This window comes from Phaenicophaeus curvirostris, chromosome 2 (assembly GCF_032191515.1).
Source record: "Phaenicophaeus curvirostris isolate KB17595 chromosome 2, BPBGC_Pcur_1.0, whole genome shotgun sequence".
In the NCBI taxonomy this organism is placed as follows: Eukaryota; Metazoa; Chordata; class Aves; order Cuculiformes; family Cuculidae; genus Phaenicophaeus; species Phaenicophaeus curvirostris.
This window is the reverse complement of record NC_091393.1, coordinates 124,838,853-124,857,565: the sequence shown is the minus strand read 5'-3', so window position 1 is coordinate 124,857,565 and position 18,713 is coordinate 124,838,853. Positions and strand designations below refer to the sequence as shown.

The 18,713-nt window shown below is 45.9% G+C and overlaps 2 protein-coding genes across 3 annotated transcripts in view; one reads left to right on the top strand and one right to left on the bottom strand.

The window, feature by feature from the left end:
• Positions 1 to 693: 693 nt before the first annotated feature.
• TDRD6 (tudor domain containing 6) lies at positions 694 to 11,974 on the top strand. Its single transcript, XM_069850920.1, has 5 exons — positions 694 to 7,663; positions 8,074 to 8,192; positions 9,084 to 9,182; positions 9,984 to 10,041; positions 11,497 to 11,974. Exons 1-5 carry the CDS (start codon positions 694 to 696, stop codon positions 11,547 to 11,549), a joined length of 7,299 nt encoding a protein of 2,432 aa, XP_069707021.1. The 3' UTR covers positions 11,550 to 11,974.
• Positions 11,975 to 12,518: 544 nt separating this feature from the next.
• Positions 12,519 to 18,713, bottom strand: part of PLA2G7 (phospholipase A2 group VII) — a 19,941-nt gene continuing 13,746 nt past the window's right edge. For both annotated transcript variants that reach the window (XM_069850804.1, XM_069850805.1), the window contains exons 5-11: positions 18,323 to 18,391; positions 17,499 to 17,646; positions 15,864 to 15,977; positions 15,494 to 15,585; positions 14,593 to 14,766; positions 14,146 to 14,294; positions 12,519 to 13,841 (exon numbers count right to left, since the gene is read on the bottom strand). In XM_069850804.1, coding sequence (XP_069706905.1) covers positions 13,738 to 13,841; positions 14,146 to 14,294; positions 14,593 to 14,766; positions 15,494 to 15,585; positions 15,864 to 15,977; positions 17,499 to 17,646; positions 18,323 to 18,391 — 850 coding nt within the window. In that variant the 3' untranslated portion in view covers positions 12,519 to 13,737. The remainder of the gene's footprint in view (positions 13,842 to 14,145; positions 14,295 to 14,592; positions 14,767 to 15,493; positions 15,586 to 15,863; positions 15,978 to 17,498; positions 17,647 to 18,322; positions 18,392 to 18,713) is intronic.

Below are 18,713 nucleotides of genomic sequence, written 5' to 3'. Positions count from 1 at the left end.
GTTTGGGTTGGAAGGGATATTAAAGACCATCTAGTTCCAACTCCCCTACCCTGGGCAGGGACACCTCCCACTGGATCAGGGGCTCCCAGCCCCATCCCACCTGGCCCTGAACCCCTCCAGGGATGGGGCAGCCACAGCTTCCCTGGGCAACCAGTGCCTCATCACTCTCACAGTGAAGAAACTCCTCTTTATGTCTAATCTAAATCGGCCCCTCTCCAGTTTATACCCATTGCCCCTCCTCCTATCACTACAAGCCCCTTTGTTAAAAGCCCCTCCCCAGCTTTCTTGTAGCCCCTTCAGGTACTGGAAGCTCCTGTAAGGTCTCCGTGGAGCCTTCTCTTCTCCAGGCTGAACATCCCCACCTCCCTCAGCCTGGCCTCGTATGGCAGGTGCTCCAGCCCTTTGAGCATCACCCTTGCAGCTCCTGCGAGAGAAAGAACGGCCGTGATTGGAAGAGGGGGCGATTTAGATGAGACATTGGGAAGGAATCCTTCACACGGAGGGCGGGGAAGGTCTAGCCCAGGTCGCACACGGAGCAGTGGCTGCCCCGTCCCCGGAGGCGTCGAGGCCGGGCTGGAAGGGGCTCTGGAAGGGGCCCTGGAAGGGGCCCTGAGGCTCTGTACGGGGCTCCGGGAGACTCTGCCAGGGGCTCTCAGCCCCGCCCCCGCCCCGCCCCTCGCGCTCCTCTGGCCAATGGCGGCTCCGCGCGCCTCGAGGCCGCTTCTCCCGCGGCCGGCGCGGAGCGCTCCATCCTGGCCGAGGGGAGCCCCGGCGGTGTCCGTGCCGGCCCTCGCGGCTCCACCCTTCCTTGAGGACGCCCTTCCTCGTCGCAGCGCCTCCGAGAAGCCTCGCATAGCAGCACGGGGGCTGCGTGTCACCTTTTCCCCCACCCCGCTCTTTTCCTCCCTCCTCCGCTCCCGTTCCTCTCCCCCCCGAAATGGTCGAAATGGACTCGCCCGGCGGGGCAGGCACGTGACGGGCGGCCGCGCGGGGGTCACGTGTTCGGCGCGCGGCCTTATGGTCCGTGGCGGGCGAGGCGGGAGCCCGGGGCGCTCGGCGGGGGCCGCGGGGATGCCGGGGCCCGGGAGCGCCGTGTCCCTGCGGGTCTGCGCCGTCGACCTGCGGCCCGAGGTGCCGGTCCTGCGGCTCTGGGGGCTGCTGGGCGAGCGCGGCGCTGAGCACGTGCGCCTGCAGCGCGAGATCCAGGCGGCGGCCGGGCCCCGCCTGGCGTCGCCGGCCTCGGGCCGCCCCGGGGCCGAGCTGAGCGCGGGGGACCTGGTGCTGGTGGAGCTGCTGGGGCTGTGGTACCGCTGCTGCGTGCTGAGTCGCTGCGGGCAGCGCTACCGCGTCTTCCTCCTGGATGAGGGCTGCACCGTGGTCACCTCCGCCCATTACTTGGCCTGGGGGCGCAGGGAGCTCTTCCAGGTGCCCCCGGAGGCGCTGGGCTGCATCGTGGCTGACGCCCTCCCCTCCCGGTGCACCCGGCTGGCAGCTTGCGGGGACGCGCTGGTTTCTGCCTGGACGGTGGAGACGATGGAGTTCCTCAGCCACCTGCACGGCAAGGAGGTGCGTGGCGTGGTGCGGAGCGTTCTGATGCCCCAGGTCATAGTGCTTGAGCTGCCCCAGCTCGTGGCCCAGTTGAATCACCTGGGCCTGGCCAAGCAGGTCACTGCCTGTTGGTTCGGTGAGGTGCTGAGGCAGTGCCAAGCTTCTGGCCACTTGAGGAACCAGCTCAGGGCGCAGCCTCCTGCGTGTTCCCTTGTAACTTCTGTGCCACAGTTTCTCCCCGCGTTACTCTCCTATCAGCCTGTGTTCCCTGCCTTGGATTACTTCTACCCGAGGCTTCAGTTGGGTGTGAGAGAGCCTGTCCTTGTGACCCATGTCTATGACCCACACCGCATCTACTGCCAGTTGCAGAGCCTGTCCCAGGAGATCGATTGCCTTTCTGATACCATGCGCCACGTGTCTGACCTGTGGGAGCAGGATTTATTACCCCAAGTGGGCTCACCCTATGCTGCCTGCGGCAGAGATGGCAAGTGGTACCGTGCCCTCCTCCTGGAACTTCTTGCTGGGGAGCGGGACCAGCAAGCGGCTCTGGTAATCTTTGTGGACTATGGCAGGAAGGAGGTTGTGCCCAGAGCTAACCTTCGCCATTTGCCCATTGAGTGTTTTCGCATGCCTGTAGTGACCTATCTGTGTGCCCTTCAGGGTGTCTCTGATGGGAGTCGTGGCTGGTCACCGTTGCAGATTGCTGATCTGAAAGCATTGGTGCTGGGCAAAACAGTGAGTGCTTGCATCAAAGCCTTTAACTCCTTTGAGAACCTCTACTATGTGTGCCTGTATGGGGAATGTGGTATCAACTTGAATCAGCTTTTTGGGGTGCAGGCCTGCTGCCTGGCAAGCAGCCTATGGCAGGTCCGCCAAACGGAGGCTCCGGACCAGCCGAAAGGTGCAGAATTTACAGCCAAAGAACAAGAATTGCAACCAGGAGCACCTTCTGTTGCTTTAACACACAGGGATTTGCCCTCTGCTCCTGTAGTCGGTCTGCGTCCCAACTTGGGTGTGTTTCACGATGTGTGTGTCTCCCACATCCAAAACCCATCTGAGTTCTGGCTGCAGCTCCCTGAGCATCGCCGGCTCTTCAGGCAGCTGAGGCAAAGCATGTGGAATTTTTATTCTCATGCCGTGAATCTGCATGGTGCTGGGTGGCAGCTGCAGCCTGGATCAGTTTGTTGTGCCAGTGGGAAAGAGGGTGCCTGTTATCGAGCGGTGATCAATAGGGTACTGAATGGCAGCGTAGAAATACACCTGATGGACAAAGGCAATACGGAAACTGTAGATCAGTGTGTGCTGAAGAAGCTGCTCCCTCGGTTCAGGGAGCTGCCCTCTTTAGCTCTCAAGTGTGGCTTGGCAGGCGTGTCTCCTCTGGGAGGGAGCTGGAGTGAAACCTCTTTGTCTGCATTCAGAGAAATTGTACTGAACAAGGAACTAAAGGTGCATTTTTTGAGCATGCAGGGTGACAAATACATGGTTGAAATTTTTGACCAGTCCCAGTTAGGAGAGATAAGTGTAAGTAAACTCCTGGCCCAGAGAGGGCATGCTGAGTACCAGAGGTGTGAAATACCCGAGGCTCTCCAGAAATCACTTGCTGAGGCTGAGCACCACACCTCTTCCCCAGCACGTGCTGGGAAGGAAACCCAAATAAATACGGAGAAGAGGTCTGGAGACAAATCTGATCTGAAGAGATTTGATAGAGTGCTTAATCCTTGTGTGGCTGTGACAGTCGGAGACAGTGCCTTTGAAGCCATTCACAGTTCTAAAAATAGCAAATCTCTTCCTGCTCAGAAGTATGAGAGCAAAGAAAACCTGCCCATCTCTGGGGATGTGGAAATGAAGCCAACATCCTCTTACAGAGGCCAATTAGAGGTGGGAAGTACAGTTAATGTAGATGTGTCATATGTTGAAAATCCTAGTCATTTTTGGTGTCAGTTAAGTAAAAGCTGCTGTGACCTCGAGGTATTAATGGCAGAAATTCAGGAGTATTGTATAAACTCTTCCCATCCGTGTACTTGGCCAAGTTCTGCATGTTTAGCCCAGTACTCAGAGGACGAAAAATGGTACAGGGCTTTAATTCTCAGTGAAGTTCCTTCTGCAGAAAAAGTAGAAGTTCTATATGTTGACTATGGCAACAGAGACCTGGTGTCTCTAACAAACCTTCGCTCGACTGATGAGCGGTTTCTTAGGTTAGAGGCTCAGGCTTTCAGGTGCAGCCTTTACAACTTAATCCAGCCAAATGGTCAGGATCCACTTGCTTGGGATGAAGAAGCGATCCAGGCTTTCCAAGAGTTTATTGATACTTCAAAATCTCACTTGGAACTGAAATGTACAGTGTTTGCCTTGGCTTCAGTTAACAATAAGGAACTGTTTAACATTGTAGATTTAATGACACCTTTTCAGAGTGCTTGCCAATTTTTGATCAAGAGAGGAGTGGCCAGACCTTTATCTCCTCAAAAACCTCTGGTATCCTCGATTCAGCTTCATTCTTACTATTATTCTATGCACGGTATCAAAATTGGGAGTGAGGAAGAGGTTTTTATTACTCATGTTGATGGTCCGTGGAGGTTTTACTGCCAGCTTCAAAGATGTGCAGATGTTTTGGCACAGCTTACCAACAACATCAGTTGCCTAAGTGAAACAATTACCAGCTTAGAAACCTTGCAAAAGCCTGGGAGCTTGTGTCTAGCAAAGTATTCTGATAATCACTGGTACAGGGCTGTAACTATGAAAACAACACCGAGGATAGAAGTCTTCTTTGTGGATTTTGGGAACACAGAGACAATAGAGAACGATCATCTGCTGCCTTTACCCAGTGATGCTTCTGATATCTTGCTTTTGCCAATGCAGGCTATAAAGTGTTCCTTATCTGATATATCTGATGTTTCCAATGAAGCTGCAATGTGGTTTAAGCAAACTGTCCTAGAAAGGCAATTAAAACTGATTGTAGTAGCAAAGGAATCTGACGGTAAACTGTTGGTTGAGTTGTTTGATGACAATACTCAAATTAATGCAAAACTGAAGGAGAAGTTCAGCTTAATAAACAGTTCGGGACTGTGTGCACATGTAGAAAATCAAACTTTGTGCTCTAGAAATACAGGTTGGAATGAGAGGAATGAGACTGTGGAGTCCCCTTTAAAGGAGGGCTTTTCCTTTCTTGAAAAGACAAAATACAGCTCTGAAGCCCAGGGAGGAGGGAAAAGTAGGGAAAGACACTGCAAAGATAATGATGTAAACCTTTTCCAGCCTGCTACAAAGGGAGATGCAGCAGCTGGGTTACTAGAATCTCATGAAATCTTTAGCGTTAAGAAGGATGCTTTGTCGCTAAATAAAGTGAAGGAGTCGTCTTTGCTCTCTGTCCAGATGGATACACAGTCAGATATTAAATCTGATGCTGAAGGCCAGTGTGTAACACTTAATGTACCTGATCCACTGCAACAGAAGGTAGTGCCAGCTCTGAAAGCGTTGGTGTATGTGTCTTGTATAAAGGATCCGTTAGATTTTTATGTTCAACTACAAAGTGATGAGGAACAGCTTAACAGCATTTTGGAAAGCTTAAACAACAGGACCCCAACAAAGAATGCTTGTGGTCAGCTTCTCCAAGCAGGAGACATAATCAGTGCTCTTTATTCAGAAGACAGCCTGTGGTACCGAGCTGTAGTAAGAGAGAAGACTTCTGACAATTTGATAAGTGTACAGTATATTGATTATGGAAATACTTCAGTAATTAATGTTGATCAAGCGCACAGACTCCCTGAAGACTTGTCATCTATTCCAGCAATAAGCATTCACTGCTTCCTAAGTGGCCTTAAAGGTAAACCCAGTGCAGACTGGGCAGAGAAAACGGTGCTTTACTTCACCAAGAGAACAAGCGAAGCTCTGCTGATGTGTGAATTTGTAGAGAAGGTTGAGGATAAATGGGAAGTTGTTCTCCGTGACCATCAAGGTATAATAACAGTAGATTTAGCTGATGAAAATCTTGCAAGTGGGGAAAGATCATGTTCAACAGAGAGCAGTGACATGTTAACTGCAAGTAAGCCTTTGCCTCCTCAGGCACAAAATGAAATTTCCAGTGTAAGTGCTTGTAAATCATTTATCTGGAAGTTTCCAGAGGCAGGTCAGGCTGTAAAAATTTATGTCTCAGTGGTAAATGGTCCAGAATATTTTTGGAGTTTCAGTGCTGAAGCAGAAGACATGAAATACATAGAGGAAAAAATAGAGGAAGCCGAAAACCTTGGACTAAAGTCTTTGAACGACTGCAAATCTTGTATTAAAAGCGGTGATATTTGTCTAGCAAAATACAGTCAAGATGGAAGGTTCTACAGAGCTAAAGTCTGCAGCATAGAAGGTGGCAATGTATTTGTTAGACATGTGGATTATGGAAGTGAGGAAGCTGTTAGCTTGGAGATGGTCAGGCAAATTCCATGTGATTTGCTCCAAGTACCTAATCAAGCATTTCCTTGCTGTCTGTCAGGTTTTGAATCCTCAGAGGGCTCATGGCTTAGTGAAGCAAAAGATAAGTTTTATGATATGACCAAAGACCTCTTATTAGAAGCTGCAGTAGTAGAAACTTGGGAAGATAAAGCTTGTGATGTCCCTCTGTGTGTTGTCAAGCTGGAAGCTTCTGGCAAGAGCATTAATGAAGAGATGAAGCCTTTTTGGAAGGCGAATAGAGGAACTGGTGACAATGCTTTCTCAGACCTTGAGAACCCCTTAAAGGAAAACAGATGTTCAAACAACGATATGGGTCTTTGTCTCAAAACAGAAACTACTGGTGCTTGTGGATTAGCTCCAGGAGAAAGTGAAAGCGCTTTACTTTGTTCTGAACCCTTCCTGGGTGAAACAGCTGAGTGTTTAAATACTGTAGAGGCGAGTGTGTCAGTGGGAGCTGCTGAGTATTTGTCTGGGAAGACTGGTGATAGATGTGAAACAGCTGAGCACCAAAGCAACTTTGATGGAGAGACATCTCTGTTGGAAGGAGGCAGCAATGACAGTGTATCACTAGAACCAAGGAGTCGCTGCAATCTTCCTGTTTTGGGGAGTGAAAGAAAAGCTGCAGAACAGGAATTATGTGAAGTGCTGTTTGGAGAGAGTGTTAAGCTGAAAGCAGAACTGCCAGGCAGTGCTTCAGCAGCCAGTCTCTTCCTAGGAAATGACCAAGAACAGCCGAGACTGCCAGTGCTCCCAGGACAGTCGTCTTCGGGTGATGAAATGGGGCTGTTAGTAGCACTGGATCAGTTACAAATACAGTCGTCATATAATAATGATCTGAAAACGCTCATGATGAAGCTCGAGGCACTCTCAGCACAGTCCTCTGGTGAAGAAGCAAAGGAAGCTCTGGAAACAGTTTCTCTTGAAATGCAGACAGCTTCGGGCAGTGAAGCAAGAGAGAAAACATTGGAACGGGAACTGTTTCAGCTGCCAGTTGTGAGTAAGGAGACGAGGGAGTTGGCAGCTCTGAAATGTCTTGATATCTTACCATCGCGTGATGAGAGAGAGAACTCAGTGCCTTCGGTTATCAGTGGAGAGAACACAACAGACCTGATTCCATCTGATGATCTGCTTTCTTTGGGAGAGAAGGCAGAGCAATTGGAATTGAACTTGTCTGGAGCTCATAAAGTGGAAGCCATAGAAGAAGATTGGATGGAAGCAAAGCCTCCTTCCCTAAGGCTGACCTCATCTGGTGGTGGACCTGAGAAACAAGTGAACCTGAAGACCCATGACATGCTGTCAGTGATGGGTGCTGAAATTGAGCACCTTCTGGAACTGGTGCAGCCATCTCAGGAAGGTAGGGAAGAAGACTTGTTAGGGTTGGAACACACTGCACTGCAAAGTTCTACAAATAGTGAAAGTCAGTTTTCATTTTGTACAGAAAACTTAATGAATCGGAGGCCTGTTTGCACCCTAAAATCATGTGACTGCCAAGTTGAGAAGCTTCAAGAGTGGCAGAAGGAGAAAGAGCACTGTTACGTGGATGAATGGATGAAACAAGACTTGACTGGCTCATTTAAAGAATGTGGAAATACATGCGTGTGGTCTTCAGACTGTAAGCCTGGGGATGAAGAAGTAGAAAAAAAGCAAAATGAGATCTTGGCTGACTGCAGTGCAAGTAAGTATCTAAATTTAAGGAGTTAAATAATCAAAATGTTGTGCACATTCAAACATGAGAATAGCTTTTTTTTTGGTAGAAACCCAATTTTTATTGATTAAGTTACTGTATTAACATTAAATGTCAGTATGCTTTGAGTTAAGGGCATCAGACCAAGTATAATATCTCATGGGTAACTTGACAGTCTAACAGCAAACTAATCTTACTTTAGTGATTTTGATTGGAATGTATTTCTGAGCATGAGATACATTATCAAGACTAGTCATGGTGACAGGTTTTTAACTTTTGAATGTCAATTAAGTAGAAGTAGTTTGGAGGGGGACAGGGGAGCTTGGGGGCAGGGTGGTGAGGTGTTTCAGGGGTTGGTTTTGTGTGTATTTTGTCCCTTCACTGATACGTCATTTTTGTAGAAGGCAGTGAGTATACCTGTAATCTGAAGGGCTTTGCTGTCGGTTCCAAATGCATGGTGTGGACCTCTCTAAAATGGTGTGAGGCTCGCATTTTGGAGATATCTTATAAAGGTACCAGGGTAAGTATGGGTTGCATTCTCTTTCTGTGTTCTTAACATCTGTTCCTTCTTTGGTCTTCCTCCAAACTTTGCTCGTTTTACAGAAGTCCTGTTATAGACTTTAAGACTTAGCATTGCAAAGGCTGCTTCTGGACTTGCAGACTACTTAGAAAAAGCAGCATCTCGAACCAAGTGGATGCTCTGTCAACTCTTGATATTCCCTTCACATCTTAAAGTCTTATTCCCTTGCATTGACTGAGAAAACTGAAGCAACTGGCTCCAGTTTGAGATACATCCTCATATGTGTGTGGTTCTGTCTGGCTTGAAAGGTAATCTTCTGCTATGGAGTTGCATTACCAGGAAATGCTTGTGAAGCTTGGCATTATTTTACTAATGTTTTGAGGAACTGGTGGTAGAACTGTAGAAACTTGGGGAGAAACTTAAGTTATACTGTAATTAATAATGAATACACAAGTATTCCTACTTCAGTGAAATGTTGAATTGGTGGTTGGTGGAGTTTAACAGTAGACTATAATCTAATGGCTGTCTTGTTCTGCTGCTGTTTAAGCCATGAGACCGTAGAATCATAGAATGGGTTGGGTTGGAAGGGACCTTAAAGCCCATCCAGTCCCACCCCGTGCCGTTGGCAGGGACACCTCCCACTGGACGAGGCTGCCCAAGCCCCATCCAGCCTGGCCCTGAACACCTCCAGCCCTGGAGAGCTTTGAGCAGATTCAGTAGCAATATTCAAATTTATTGAAGGTTAACTTAATTCCTCACAAGATCCAGACTGAAAGCCTTCTCAAAGGCAAGGACTCCTCAATCATGTTTTCATACTACTAAGTCTTATTTGCCAAGTGTGTTCTCAGTATCTGCTGATGTGTTGGATATCATTTGGCTCTGTCTGTACAGGTCTTGAACCTCTCCAGTGGCAGAGAGGAGATTGTGGATCCTGAGAATGTCTGGAACGGTATTCCTGACTGGGCTTGCCAGTCCCCTCGGTCGGCTGAGGTAGGTGGTGTTGCAGAGGGCTGGGGAAGACACTGCTGATTTTTAGGAAGGGCGATCTGAGCTAGTGGGGATTCTTCCTGTGTCACCAAAAGAGCAGAAAGGCCAGGTAGCATTACTCTAAATCTGTGCATTCATGCCAACTGCTAGAATCACAGTGTTTTTTCTTTAAGACATTGTGTTGTCCTTCTCTAATGGACCTCTGTGGAGGCTACAGAAATTTGTAGGAATCTATTACATAACAGGCACAATTTATATAAACTCATATATAGATTTATATATGCTGTCAGCCATTTGGCCTGAGGACTCTGAATTCAGTCTCGAAACAGATTAATGCAAACAGCTGGAAGGAGGAAACGTTGCTGGAAGACAACTAATAACCCGGAACCGTAGAACAAAGCTGACGTGTGGCTTTTGAAGGGTCGTGCTAGTAGAGCATGTAGCTAGCTGGTAAGCCATGAAAAATACTTCTATAACAAAGTAATTGGGAGATGATAGTAATGTTTTCACCAGTGTTTTTCATGGAAGAACCAGCTAATGAAGAACTTGTGTATGCAACCCAAGACTCTGGTCAGCAGTCATGGTACTGACAGTGATAACGGAATTAATTTCCAGTTCATTCTTCATATGCAGTATTTACATCAAAGCAAAAAAGTAGATGTAAGATTTCTGTAGTGAGTTATAAGGGTGGAAAACAATGATAAATAAGAGTCCCGCAGTGCTGATGGAAAAAGTTAGCCTGGTATTGTGGAAAACTATCTTGGCAATGGTGCCACCTTCCTAACAGAATCTCCTCTTCTTTAGGCAATAACCACTACAACTGAAGACGTGCAGTCCTTAACAGAGAAGTCCTTACTTCAAGGTAATAAAGCCTTAAATCTCCCAAAGAGTTTGTGTACTCAGTGTCTGAATGCTTTCTAATTTTCTAGAAAATACTTTATTTTAGAAAATACAGGGGGTTTTTTGAGCTTGTGTTTACTAATGTTGTTACTGTAATTGTCTTGATAGCGTTAGCTTATGTACTGTCAGTTTAATGATGAGTGTGTGCAATGAAAGCTGCTACTATCTTGATTAAAATCAATTTGGTATTTATATATTCAACCCAGTGGATCGAGCCTCTTGGACAAGCTGGGGTAATACACCTAAATTACAGATTTTGGTAGGGTTTTGAGTTTCAGCTACCAGCACCCTACTCTTGCTCACATTTCTGATGCACAGTAAGCGACTGCTAGGCAGACTCTAAGCATTCTAGTTTGAGATTTGAATGTCCTGATCCTTTAAATTTTGGTTTATTAATCTAAACTCATAATACCATCTCGGTTGTTGTAAGGATAGCTTGAACAGTGCATGTTAATTAAATTGTGAAGTGTTACTGGCAAACACCTATTTGTGTACTGAAGAAAATGGTACAGCTTCTTTCTGATTATGATTTCATGATTATAGAAAACATTACATAGAGTAATTCTGCTTGAAAGGGACCTCTGGAGGTGCTCGAAACAGAGTTAAGTAGATCAGGTTGCTTAGGGCCTGCCTTTCAAGTCTGGAATCTACCCAAGGATGGAGACTCCAGCACCTCTCTGGGCAAGCTGTTCCCGTGTTTGACTACTGGTTGCCTGACAGAGACTGAACTGAGCCGAAATAGAGGCAGCATCTGGGGATTCAGTGATCGAATTGGTACAACTGTACTGAAACCTGACTGCCTCATGGGTAACATAATGAAGTCTGCAACAGAGAGCTTAACCTGTTGGGCTAAGAAGTAGTTAAAAACTTGATTAAAATGTTGAACCGGTGAATCTACAAATCCTCCCTCCATTGCATCACTCAAATGCAGGATTATTCTTGATCTTTATTTCTGGTTTTGATAATATTTTATAGCTTTTACCACTTCATTTTAGCTTTTTTTTCTCCCCCTTCTTGCTGGTTATTGTGCACCCAAGCATGCACCTTCTTGGCAACAGCACAGAACGTGCGAGGCAAGGTCACGCAGCCATGTGGCACAGAACTGACCTGGCTGCACGTGGAATCATGGAATGGTTTGGGTTGGAAGGGACCTTAGAGACTATCTAGTTCTGACTCCCCTGCCGTGTGCTTGTTAGCTCTGGATAGGAAGTGCAAATCGATGCTGTTTGCGATCATTTTGTATAATTACTGGAAATAAGCCACAAATTTAATACAGCTTTTTCACAAAATGGCGTCAATTACAGTCTGTGGTATTCCCAACTTCCATGAAGTTTGAGCTCCAAATCCGAGTGCTGCTTTGCTTTATTTGGGGGCTGCTGGCTGGAAAGGCAATCTAATTTGTTTTTATTCCCTGCAGAAAAGCAAACGGGCTGCAGTCCAGATTCAGCTGAAGATCCTTGTGTCCTGTAATGTTCCTGAACCCAAGGGACCCATTCACCCCATGAAGCTGAACAAGTGCCTTTGCACACCAACATTCCCGTGAATGTTTTCTTCTACCTAACTGAACAAATGCCTGTTGCAACTGTACTTTTTCCGTCAAGGAGCAGTGCTTGCTGGCAGACTGCTGGGGTCAGCTCGGCTTCTGGTAGCTGTGCTTTCTTAAATAAGAGTTTGCCTCGACTGGGATTTGTTACTGAATGTGTGCGCGCCCCCTTGTCTGTAGCTGTTGGTGGGTAGTTCTTTAACAAACTTGTTCTCTGCTGTGTTATACGAGGCTGCTTTCTGATGTTTGCTTCTGGAAAACTTGAATTAAGTGTTTTCTCTTTCTTTTTCTCCTAAAAGGTTTTGGGGGGGGGAGCTGGAGGGGAGCATTTTCTCTGTAGGGAAACAGTTGGTTTGGGTCTTGCACTTGATACTGTTAGAAAGCAATGGAAGAAGCTGGAATAAAGCTTTGGTATATGCTGAGTGTTTTGTTTCTGACTTGTGTTCTTTCCCTATGTATAAGCTCAAGTGCTGTATGCGTACAGATTATTGTACTGGAGTGGGATAGATCTATGCATGTCTTGCAGTAAATGGTTTTGACTCTCATCGGTTCGCTAGAGCACTGGGAACCACGCCAAATGCTTTGAAACACCATGCAGGTATGTGCAAAATAGAACCTGTATTCATGACATGGTGTTAATTGTACTAATTGAAGCAATTTCCTCTAAATGAAGACCTAGCAGAATGGTTTTGCTGCTGTGTGTGTATAGAGACTTCTTACAACAGCTGCAGATTCTCACCTTTTATTCTCCTTGTGTCTTGAAAAGAGGTTTCTGTTCCATGCTCCCATACACTATTGCTTTTTCCTCCTCTTCAGCACCTGTGGATTTTTCATGCTGCTGTAATGACATAGGAGTCAAAAGATCTCTCGCAAGATCCATCACGGTACATCTCAAGTGTAAAGGAAATGCTGCATGTTTATTCCCTTAACAGAGACAACACAGGGTGGTAGGCTGGAGAGAATTTAATTACATTCTGGATAGTAAATGTTGTTGCAGTCTCCTGTTAAGATCACAGATTATATAAATATTTCATTACACTGTTAACTGCATTGCTTGCTCCACCTGCTTCAGTTATTTTGTCTGTAGCCTGATTTTGAAACAAATGCAGCTACACGTAGTCCCCCCTTCTGCAAGGCCCTCACTTAAAGTCACCCTTCTGTGTGGCAGCTCTGAAGAGTCGTCCTCTGTGAATCAGAGCCTTCTGTAGTCAACTCTCTCCTGACAGATCCAGCCCGGCTACTGCTGGGGCCAGGGCAGTGTCTGGGGAGGCTACAGCCACAACACATCAATGCTTAGACTTCTCTTTAAAGGGAGGGGCCAAAGTGGCACATTTCTTCAGTAACTTCACTAGCCAGTGTGATGAGGTGATAGTGGCAATATAGATCAACAAGAGAGACACTGCTTGAGCGCCTAAGGGGAATTACAGCTGCTACGAGTGACCATTTCAGCAGCTTTTGGAAAGGAAATGTTCTCTGAGCACGGCAATAAACACAGATCTTACATGTAAGTAGATTAAGCTCATATGAGAAGTTCTGTGTCTGAACCAACACCTTCTCTGCTGTTATAACTTATTTCCTGCAGCTCTTCCTGTGACTTCTGTTTTAACGAGACAGTCTTGAAAACTGTTTTCCACTGGCACCTTTGACTAAAGGAGCAAAAACCTGCTCCAACTCTCAACTGTTGTTAGAGCACAGCTGAAATACTAAGTAGTTTAATAACAAATTTAAGACTTTTTTTTTTTTCTTGCATTGTAAAGAGAGGCTCACTGGATGCAAACTGAGTTACAGCTTGGTAAGCAGAACTCTAGGTCAATTCCTTGGAGCTTAATCTCTCTGCAAACTTGATTCTTTGTCAATAACAGAGTAAATATCATCAAGTGATATTTTTTCCCCCCAGCTGCCTATAATGCAGAAGTTATCCTGTTAACAGTATTTCAGAGCATCCCATAACTCATGTGAACTAAAACCTCTCTACATTTTTGTGATAATGTAACCTAATGCCTTATCCTCTTTGTTCCACACCCCAAAAGCTGTGTAGGTGGTCAAAGCCATCACGTGTCTGGCCAACATCAGTGTCCGAATGTCCGTGGTGTCTCCTGGATTCCTTTGAATTCCTTACTCGGGTTCAGATGGAGATAAGTCAATATTGGTGCCAGGAATAACGTTGGGTCCCTTGCCATCCACAACAGAATCCCACTTATCAAAATCTTTCTTAAGACCTATAAAATAGGAGGAAAAATGAGTTAAGTGATCAGTGCTTTGTAAAGGGACATTGAAAAGTTAAATCAACTTGGCAAAGTAAGAGAGGGGAAAAATTACATTCCAGGATTTTAAGTATCAGAACAAAACTCCAATGATTTTCCTCTGGGCTGCTTAGATTATAGAAGTAACTAACAAACCTCTAGAAAAAGTCTGACTTGGATTTTCCCCTCTGATCTTGTTCTAAACTGAGTTTTTATATACAAAGCTTCATAGGAATTAAATATTATTAACTTTAATACTTTGCTGTGGGCAGATACTTACTCAAATGCTTCTGCAGGAAGGCTAAGGAAGCGTGATTGCATATATCGATAGCTTCATTTGGATCTATTTCTCCTTTTAATTTGAAAAATTTTCCAATGATTTCTCCGCTGACAAAGGTGAAGTCAGGAAAGCTCTGATGGACTGAGCCCCTGCAAACAGAGAAACGATCAACAGGCTTAGAAGCACAAAGTCATTCAACTAAAAGATGCCATGGTTTGCACACACCTCTTCAAAGACAGTCACACATCTTATGCTGACTCTTCTCTTGCAGAAGATAAAGCAGGTTAATCTCTTGAGCGGGGAAGGTGCTGCCTAATTTAAACAGGCAGTGAAAACCTGAGCCGTGAGGAAGTAGTAACCGTCCTTCTGCAGTCCCAGGAACTGAACAGCTTCAACAAGAGTAAGATCCCCCCTCAACCACAGCAAGGATGGATCCCAGACACTTACTTGATAGTGATCATTTTCTTGTTTGTGTCATTGGAGCTGAGCTTCTTCATCTTCAAGATATTATCGGCCCACTGGAATTTTTCAGAGTTGATAAAAAGCAGCGGTTGCTGGATGCTGTTTTGGTAAATGTCATCACCTACTGGAAGCATCCACGCATCGAGGGCAATGCCACACCTGTCAAGAGATCTTCATATGGTCACAAACCAGAAAGCTTTCAGAGAACGGTTTGGGTTGGAAGGGACCCCAAAGCCCATCCAGTCCCACCCCTGCCATGGGCAGGGACACCTCCCACTGGACCAGGGGCTCCAAGCCCCATCCAACCTGGCCCTGAACACCTCCAGGGATGGGGCTTCTGCACTTTCTCTGGGCAACCTGGGCCAGGGCCTCCGCACCCTCACAGGAAAACTTTTCTCCCTAAAATCTAACCTCCCCTCTTTCAGCTTAAAACCGTTACCCCTTGCCCTATCACTGTGGTCCCTAATAAGGGTCCCCCTCCCCAGCTTTGTGTGGAAGTTCTCAGCATGCTTTGATTTGCAGGAGATGCGATAGAGAAACTTCCTATGATACTGAAAGGTGAACAGGTTAATGAATCATTTTGTTCCAAAACTATTTCTGCTCTGGGGGAAAAGAATTAATCCACGATTGCATTTGTCAGTCTCCATTGCCAGGTGCAGCCGGGCAGATGAGCTCCTGCAGGTCCCACAGCATCATGACACATCATGAAACAGCTACTATGCTCCACCACATTCCCACAGCTGAAGGAAGCATAACTTGAGAAAACAGGGCATGCTAAAAAAAATACTTTTCAAGAGCTAATTAGTGGCTGGGGAATCTTAGGAAAGGTCCCCTGCTCCAGATCTCTCAGGTGCCAGATGTCTCTTGCCTTGTTTTGCATACTCACCTAAATCTTGTTTCTTTGCTGAGACTCTCAATAACTGTAGCACCACCAAAAGAGTGTCCCATCACAGCTATTCTGCTCGTATCAACAGAACCCTGTCAAAAAAATCCAGGTGGTGTAAGAGACCTTCTTTCCCAAACTTTTTTTTTTTACTTTCTTTTAAAGGGAACGATGTTTTAGGCAATGGATGCTATTGAAGTACTAAGAGCATCATTTCAGCTCCATCCCTATCTATCCAACGTGGGATGACTGACCTATGTTGATCTATGGTGTGATCTTCAGAAGAGTTTACAGGAACCAGTTTAGAAATGGAAGAGGAAACCACAAGCATTATTAGGCATTTAACAAAATGCAGTCACCACCTCTCACTCACCTTTAGGGTGTTCCAGTCAAAGTCTGAATTCAGTACATTTGTTACTTCCTCTCCTGAGCTGATTTGAAGAATGAGGTTGAGAGCTTTGATGCACTCCTGTGCTCTCTGCTGCACCTGGGGAGAAGAAGAAGTTGGGGCAGAGCAGTGGAAGGAATTATTGGACAACTTCTAGGCTTCCCAGCCCTTTGGCCACAAGACTCAGTCTGATTTTTTTTGCCCCCTAAGTGTCTGATAGGGTAATGACTATTCTGAACTGCAGAATGGATCAGTAGAATGGAACTCCAGTGAGGTCTGACCAGCTACAAAACTGACTTTTGGAGGTCCAAAGAGTTCAAGCTGTTATGTAGATCCTCCTGCAGATGGAGGAATTTATCCCTATAACGTGCACCAAAGACCACCAACCCCTTTGTCCCATCACTCCTTGGAGAAGGGGTTGTAGGGCTGAGCAGCAAAGGCAGAAGTCACACAACTACAAGGAAGGCTGACTTGGGCTCCTCCTCAGCCTCACTTCGATAAGCAAATGTCATTACAGCACTTGCCCCAATTCCATGGCAGCTTTAAAACTGTCTTTATGCTGGATAAACCCAAAATAAGGAAAGAACCAAGGCCTTCCTGTTTTATATACATGCACATTCTTGAAAACTGTACTAAAGCTGCTGCAAGTAAAAGTGTTCATTGTTTGGTTTAAGAAGTTATTTTGTAAATATCGATAGTTTGTAAATATTTATATTTTGTAAATATTTATATTTTGTAAATTTCGATATTTTTCTACAAGAAAAGTTTCAAAAAGAACGAAAGAAAAGTGGAGTCCTCGGGGACTGCAGAGCGTAGGCAGCCAGCAAGATGCCCATGCATTGCAGGATTTCAAATCAAGCTCCTGACTCTCCTGACTTCTCTACTAGTGAAATATGCTGGCAACAGCTTCTGGAGGTTATTTCCAAGCTCAGACGTTACGGATTTAGACTTGTAAGTAGGATGTTGTGTACCCACGGGAAGTGACACATGGACTGCTGTCTGCATGGCCCAGGGAGATAAACACCTCCCTGTCTGAGTTTGCGTTAGCTGCAAGAAAGCATTCCCATATTTTCAAGGTCAAGTTTAGGCTTGAGGAGCTCATCAGCACGGCCGTATCACATCTAGCAAAGATGCTGCTCAGAAACAGGACGTCTGCCTTGTTTGCATTCCTATAAACCACCTCCAAGTATGTTGAAGATGACGAGGTGAACATCCCACTCGGAGCAGCTGTGATTCACCTTGCTATCCAAGAGCAAACAAAAGCTAAAGCCTATGGCCGGACGAACATTTCAATTCAGCTCTGTGTCACTAAAGACTGGGCAGCAGAAGTGTGCAAACACAGAGAAAAAACAGAAAGCTGCATGGAACCAGAGGAGAAACAGCTGACTAAGCCTGAGAGGGCAACCTGGTAAGAAAGCCTCGCTGAGGAAGTACTTAATGCCCTGACTAAAGCCATTGTTGGCTTTCACATCTTCAGGAACGTGAGACCTGATGCGTATTTATACATGCCCTGAGTCACACCAGAAGACTCAGACACGGCCAAAGCGCAGGAGTCTGCTAGTTAGTCCTGAACACACCACTCCAGCCCCACTTCCCAGAGCACAGACCTAGGACGGGTACCTGCTTATGGCGCAAACAACGCTCTTCCTCTCCCGTTTTCAGTTTCCTATAGTAGATCCACTCCTTCTCCAGGTTTGATGTAGACTCTTCCTGTGGTTCAGAAACGGACTTTTTTTTACAATAATACGTTGCTGAAGCAGATTCATCTCTGCAATATCAACAAAAGGTTATTTCTGGGGATGTATTCCACTCGGGTTTAGATGAAGTCAGCAGAAGTTTTAGATTTTGGGGATCTCAAATGACCCAAGCCACCAACCAGTGCTGCTGCAATCACTACTGAGTGTAGACAGACTTTCTAAACAATGCAGTAGAATCATAGAATCATAGAATCACCAGGTTGGAAAGGACCTGCCCCACCAAAACTCCCATCTCCTTTACGTTATCCAGGTTCTAACAATAAAAGAGAGAAATAGCATGCCTGACAAATGACAAATGACACCCATCAAAGGACTTAATCCAAGGGTGTATCTAAGCAAAGTCCCTTAGCTAAGAGTTAAGCTAGAGAAACACTGTGGGCAGGACTGAAGAAGATACATTAGTTTTTCATTTTAAAAAGAATCCTAAGTTCCCAGGTTGCCCAGGGACGCTGTGGCTGCCCCATCCCTGGAGGTGTTCAGTGCCAGGTTGGATGGGGCTTGGAGCAGCCTGGTCCAGTGGGAGGTGTCCCTGCCCATGGCAGGGGGGTTGGAACTACATGATCTTTAAGGTCCCTTCCTACCCAAACTATTCTATGATTGTATAATTCTGCTTTACCATCAAACTCCTTCCATTCAATGTGAGGAAGTTTCTTTCCATCAGAACTCAAAAACCCGCACCATACACACCTGTGCTCCACAGCAGCCACGATGAAACCTTGGGAAGCCATCTCTATGCAAATAGCAGAATAGATCGTCCTGCAATCAAAACCACAGCCTAGTGAGACAGGTGCAAACAGAGTTATTTCAATTACACTGCTCTTTAAACATCGACCTTACTACATAGGCGCTGGCCCCCAGTCAGTATTTCCTCTGTTTGAATTTGCCAGCCACTAGAGCCAGCTTTTCCCTGCCAGTCACCAAACCCTGTTCACAAACACTTGTTAGTGTATTACTGCCTATTCAATAGTAAAAACGCTGATGATTTTTTTTAAAAAAAGTAGCACATAAGACACTTTGCATTTTCAAAGAGCTGCCCAGAAAACAACTAGGTAATCTTCAGAGCGTGCTTATGGTCACT

Excerpts from the sequence above, each read along its gene's own strand:
- TDRD6 (XM_069850920.1), top strand. The coding sequence starts at position 694 with ATGGCGGCTCCGCGCGCCTCGAGGCCGCTTCTCCCGCGGCCGGCGCGG. Across the intron at positions 9,183-9,983 it reads AGTCCCCTCGGTCGGCTGAG|GCAATAACCACTACAACTGA; the intron begins GTAGGTGGTGTT and ends CCTCTTCTTTAG. Across the intron at positions 10,042-11,496 it reads AGAGAAGTCCTTACTTCAAG|AAAAGCAAACGGGCTGCAGT; the intron begins GTAATAAAGCCT and ends TATTCCCTGCAG.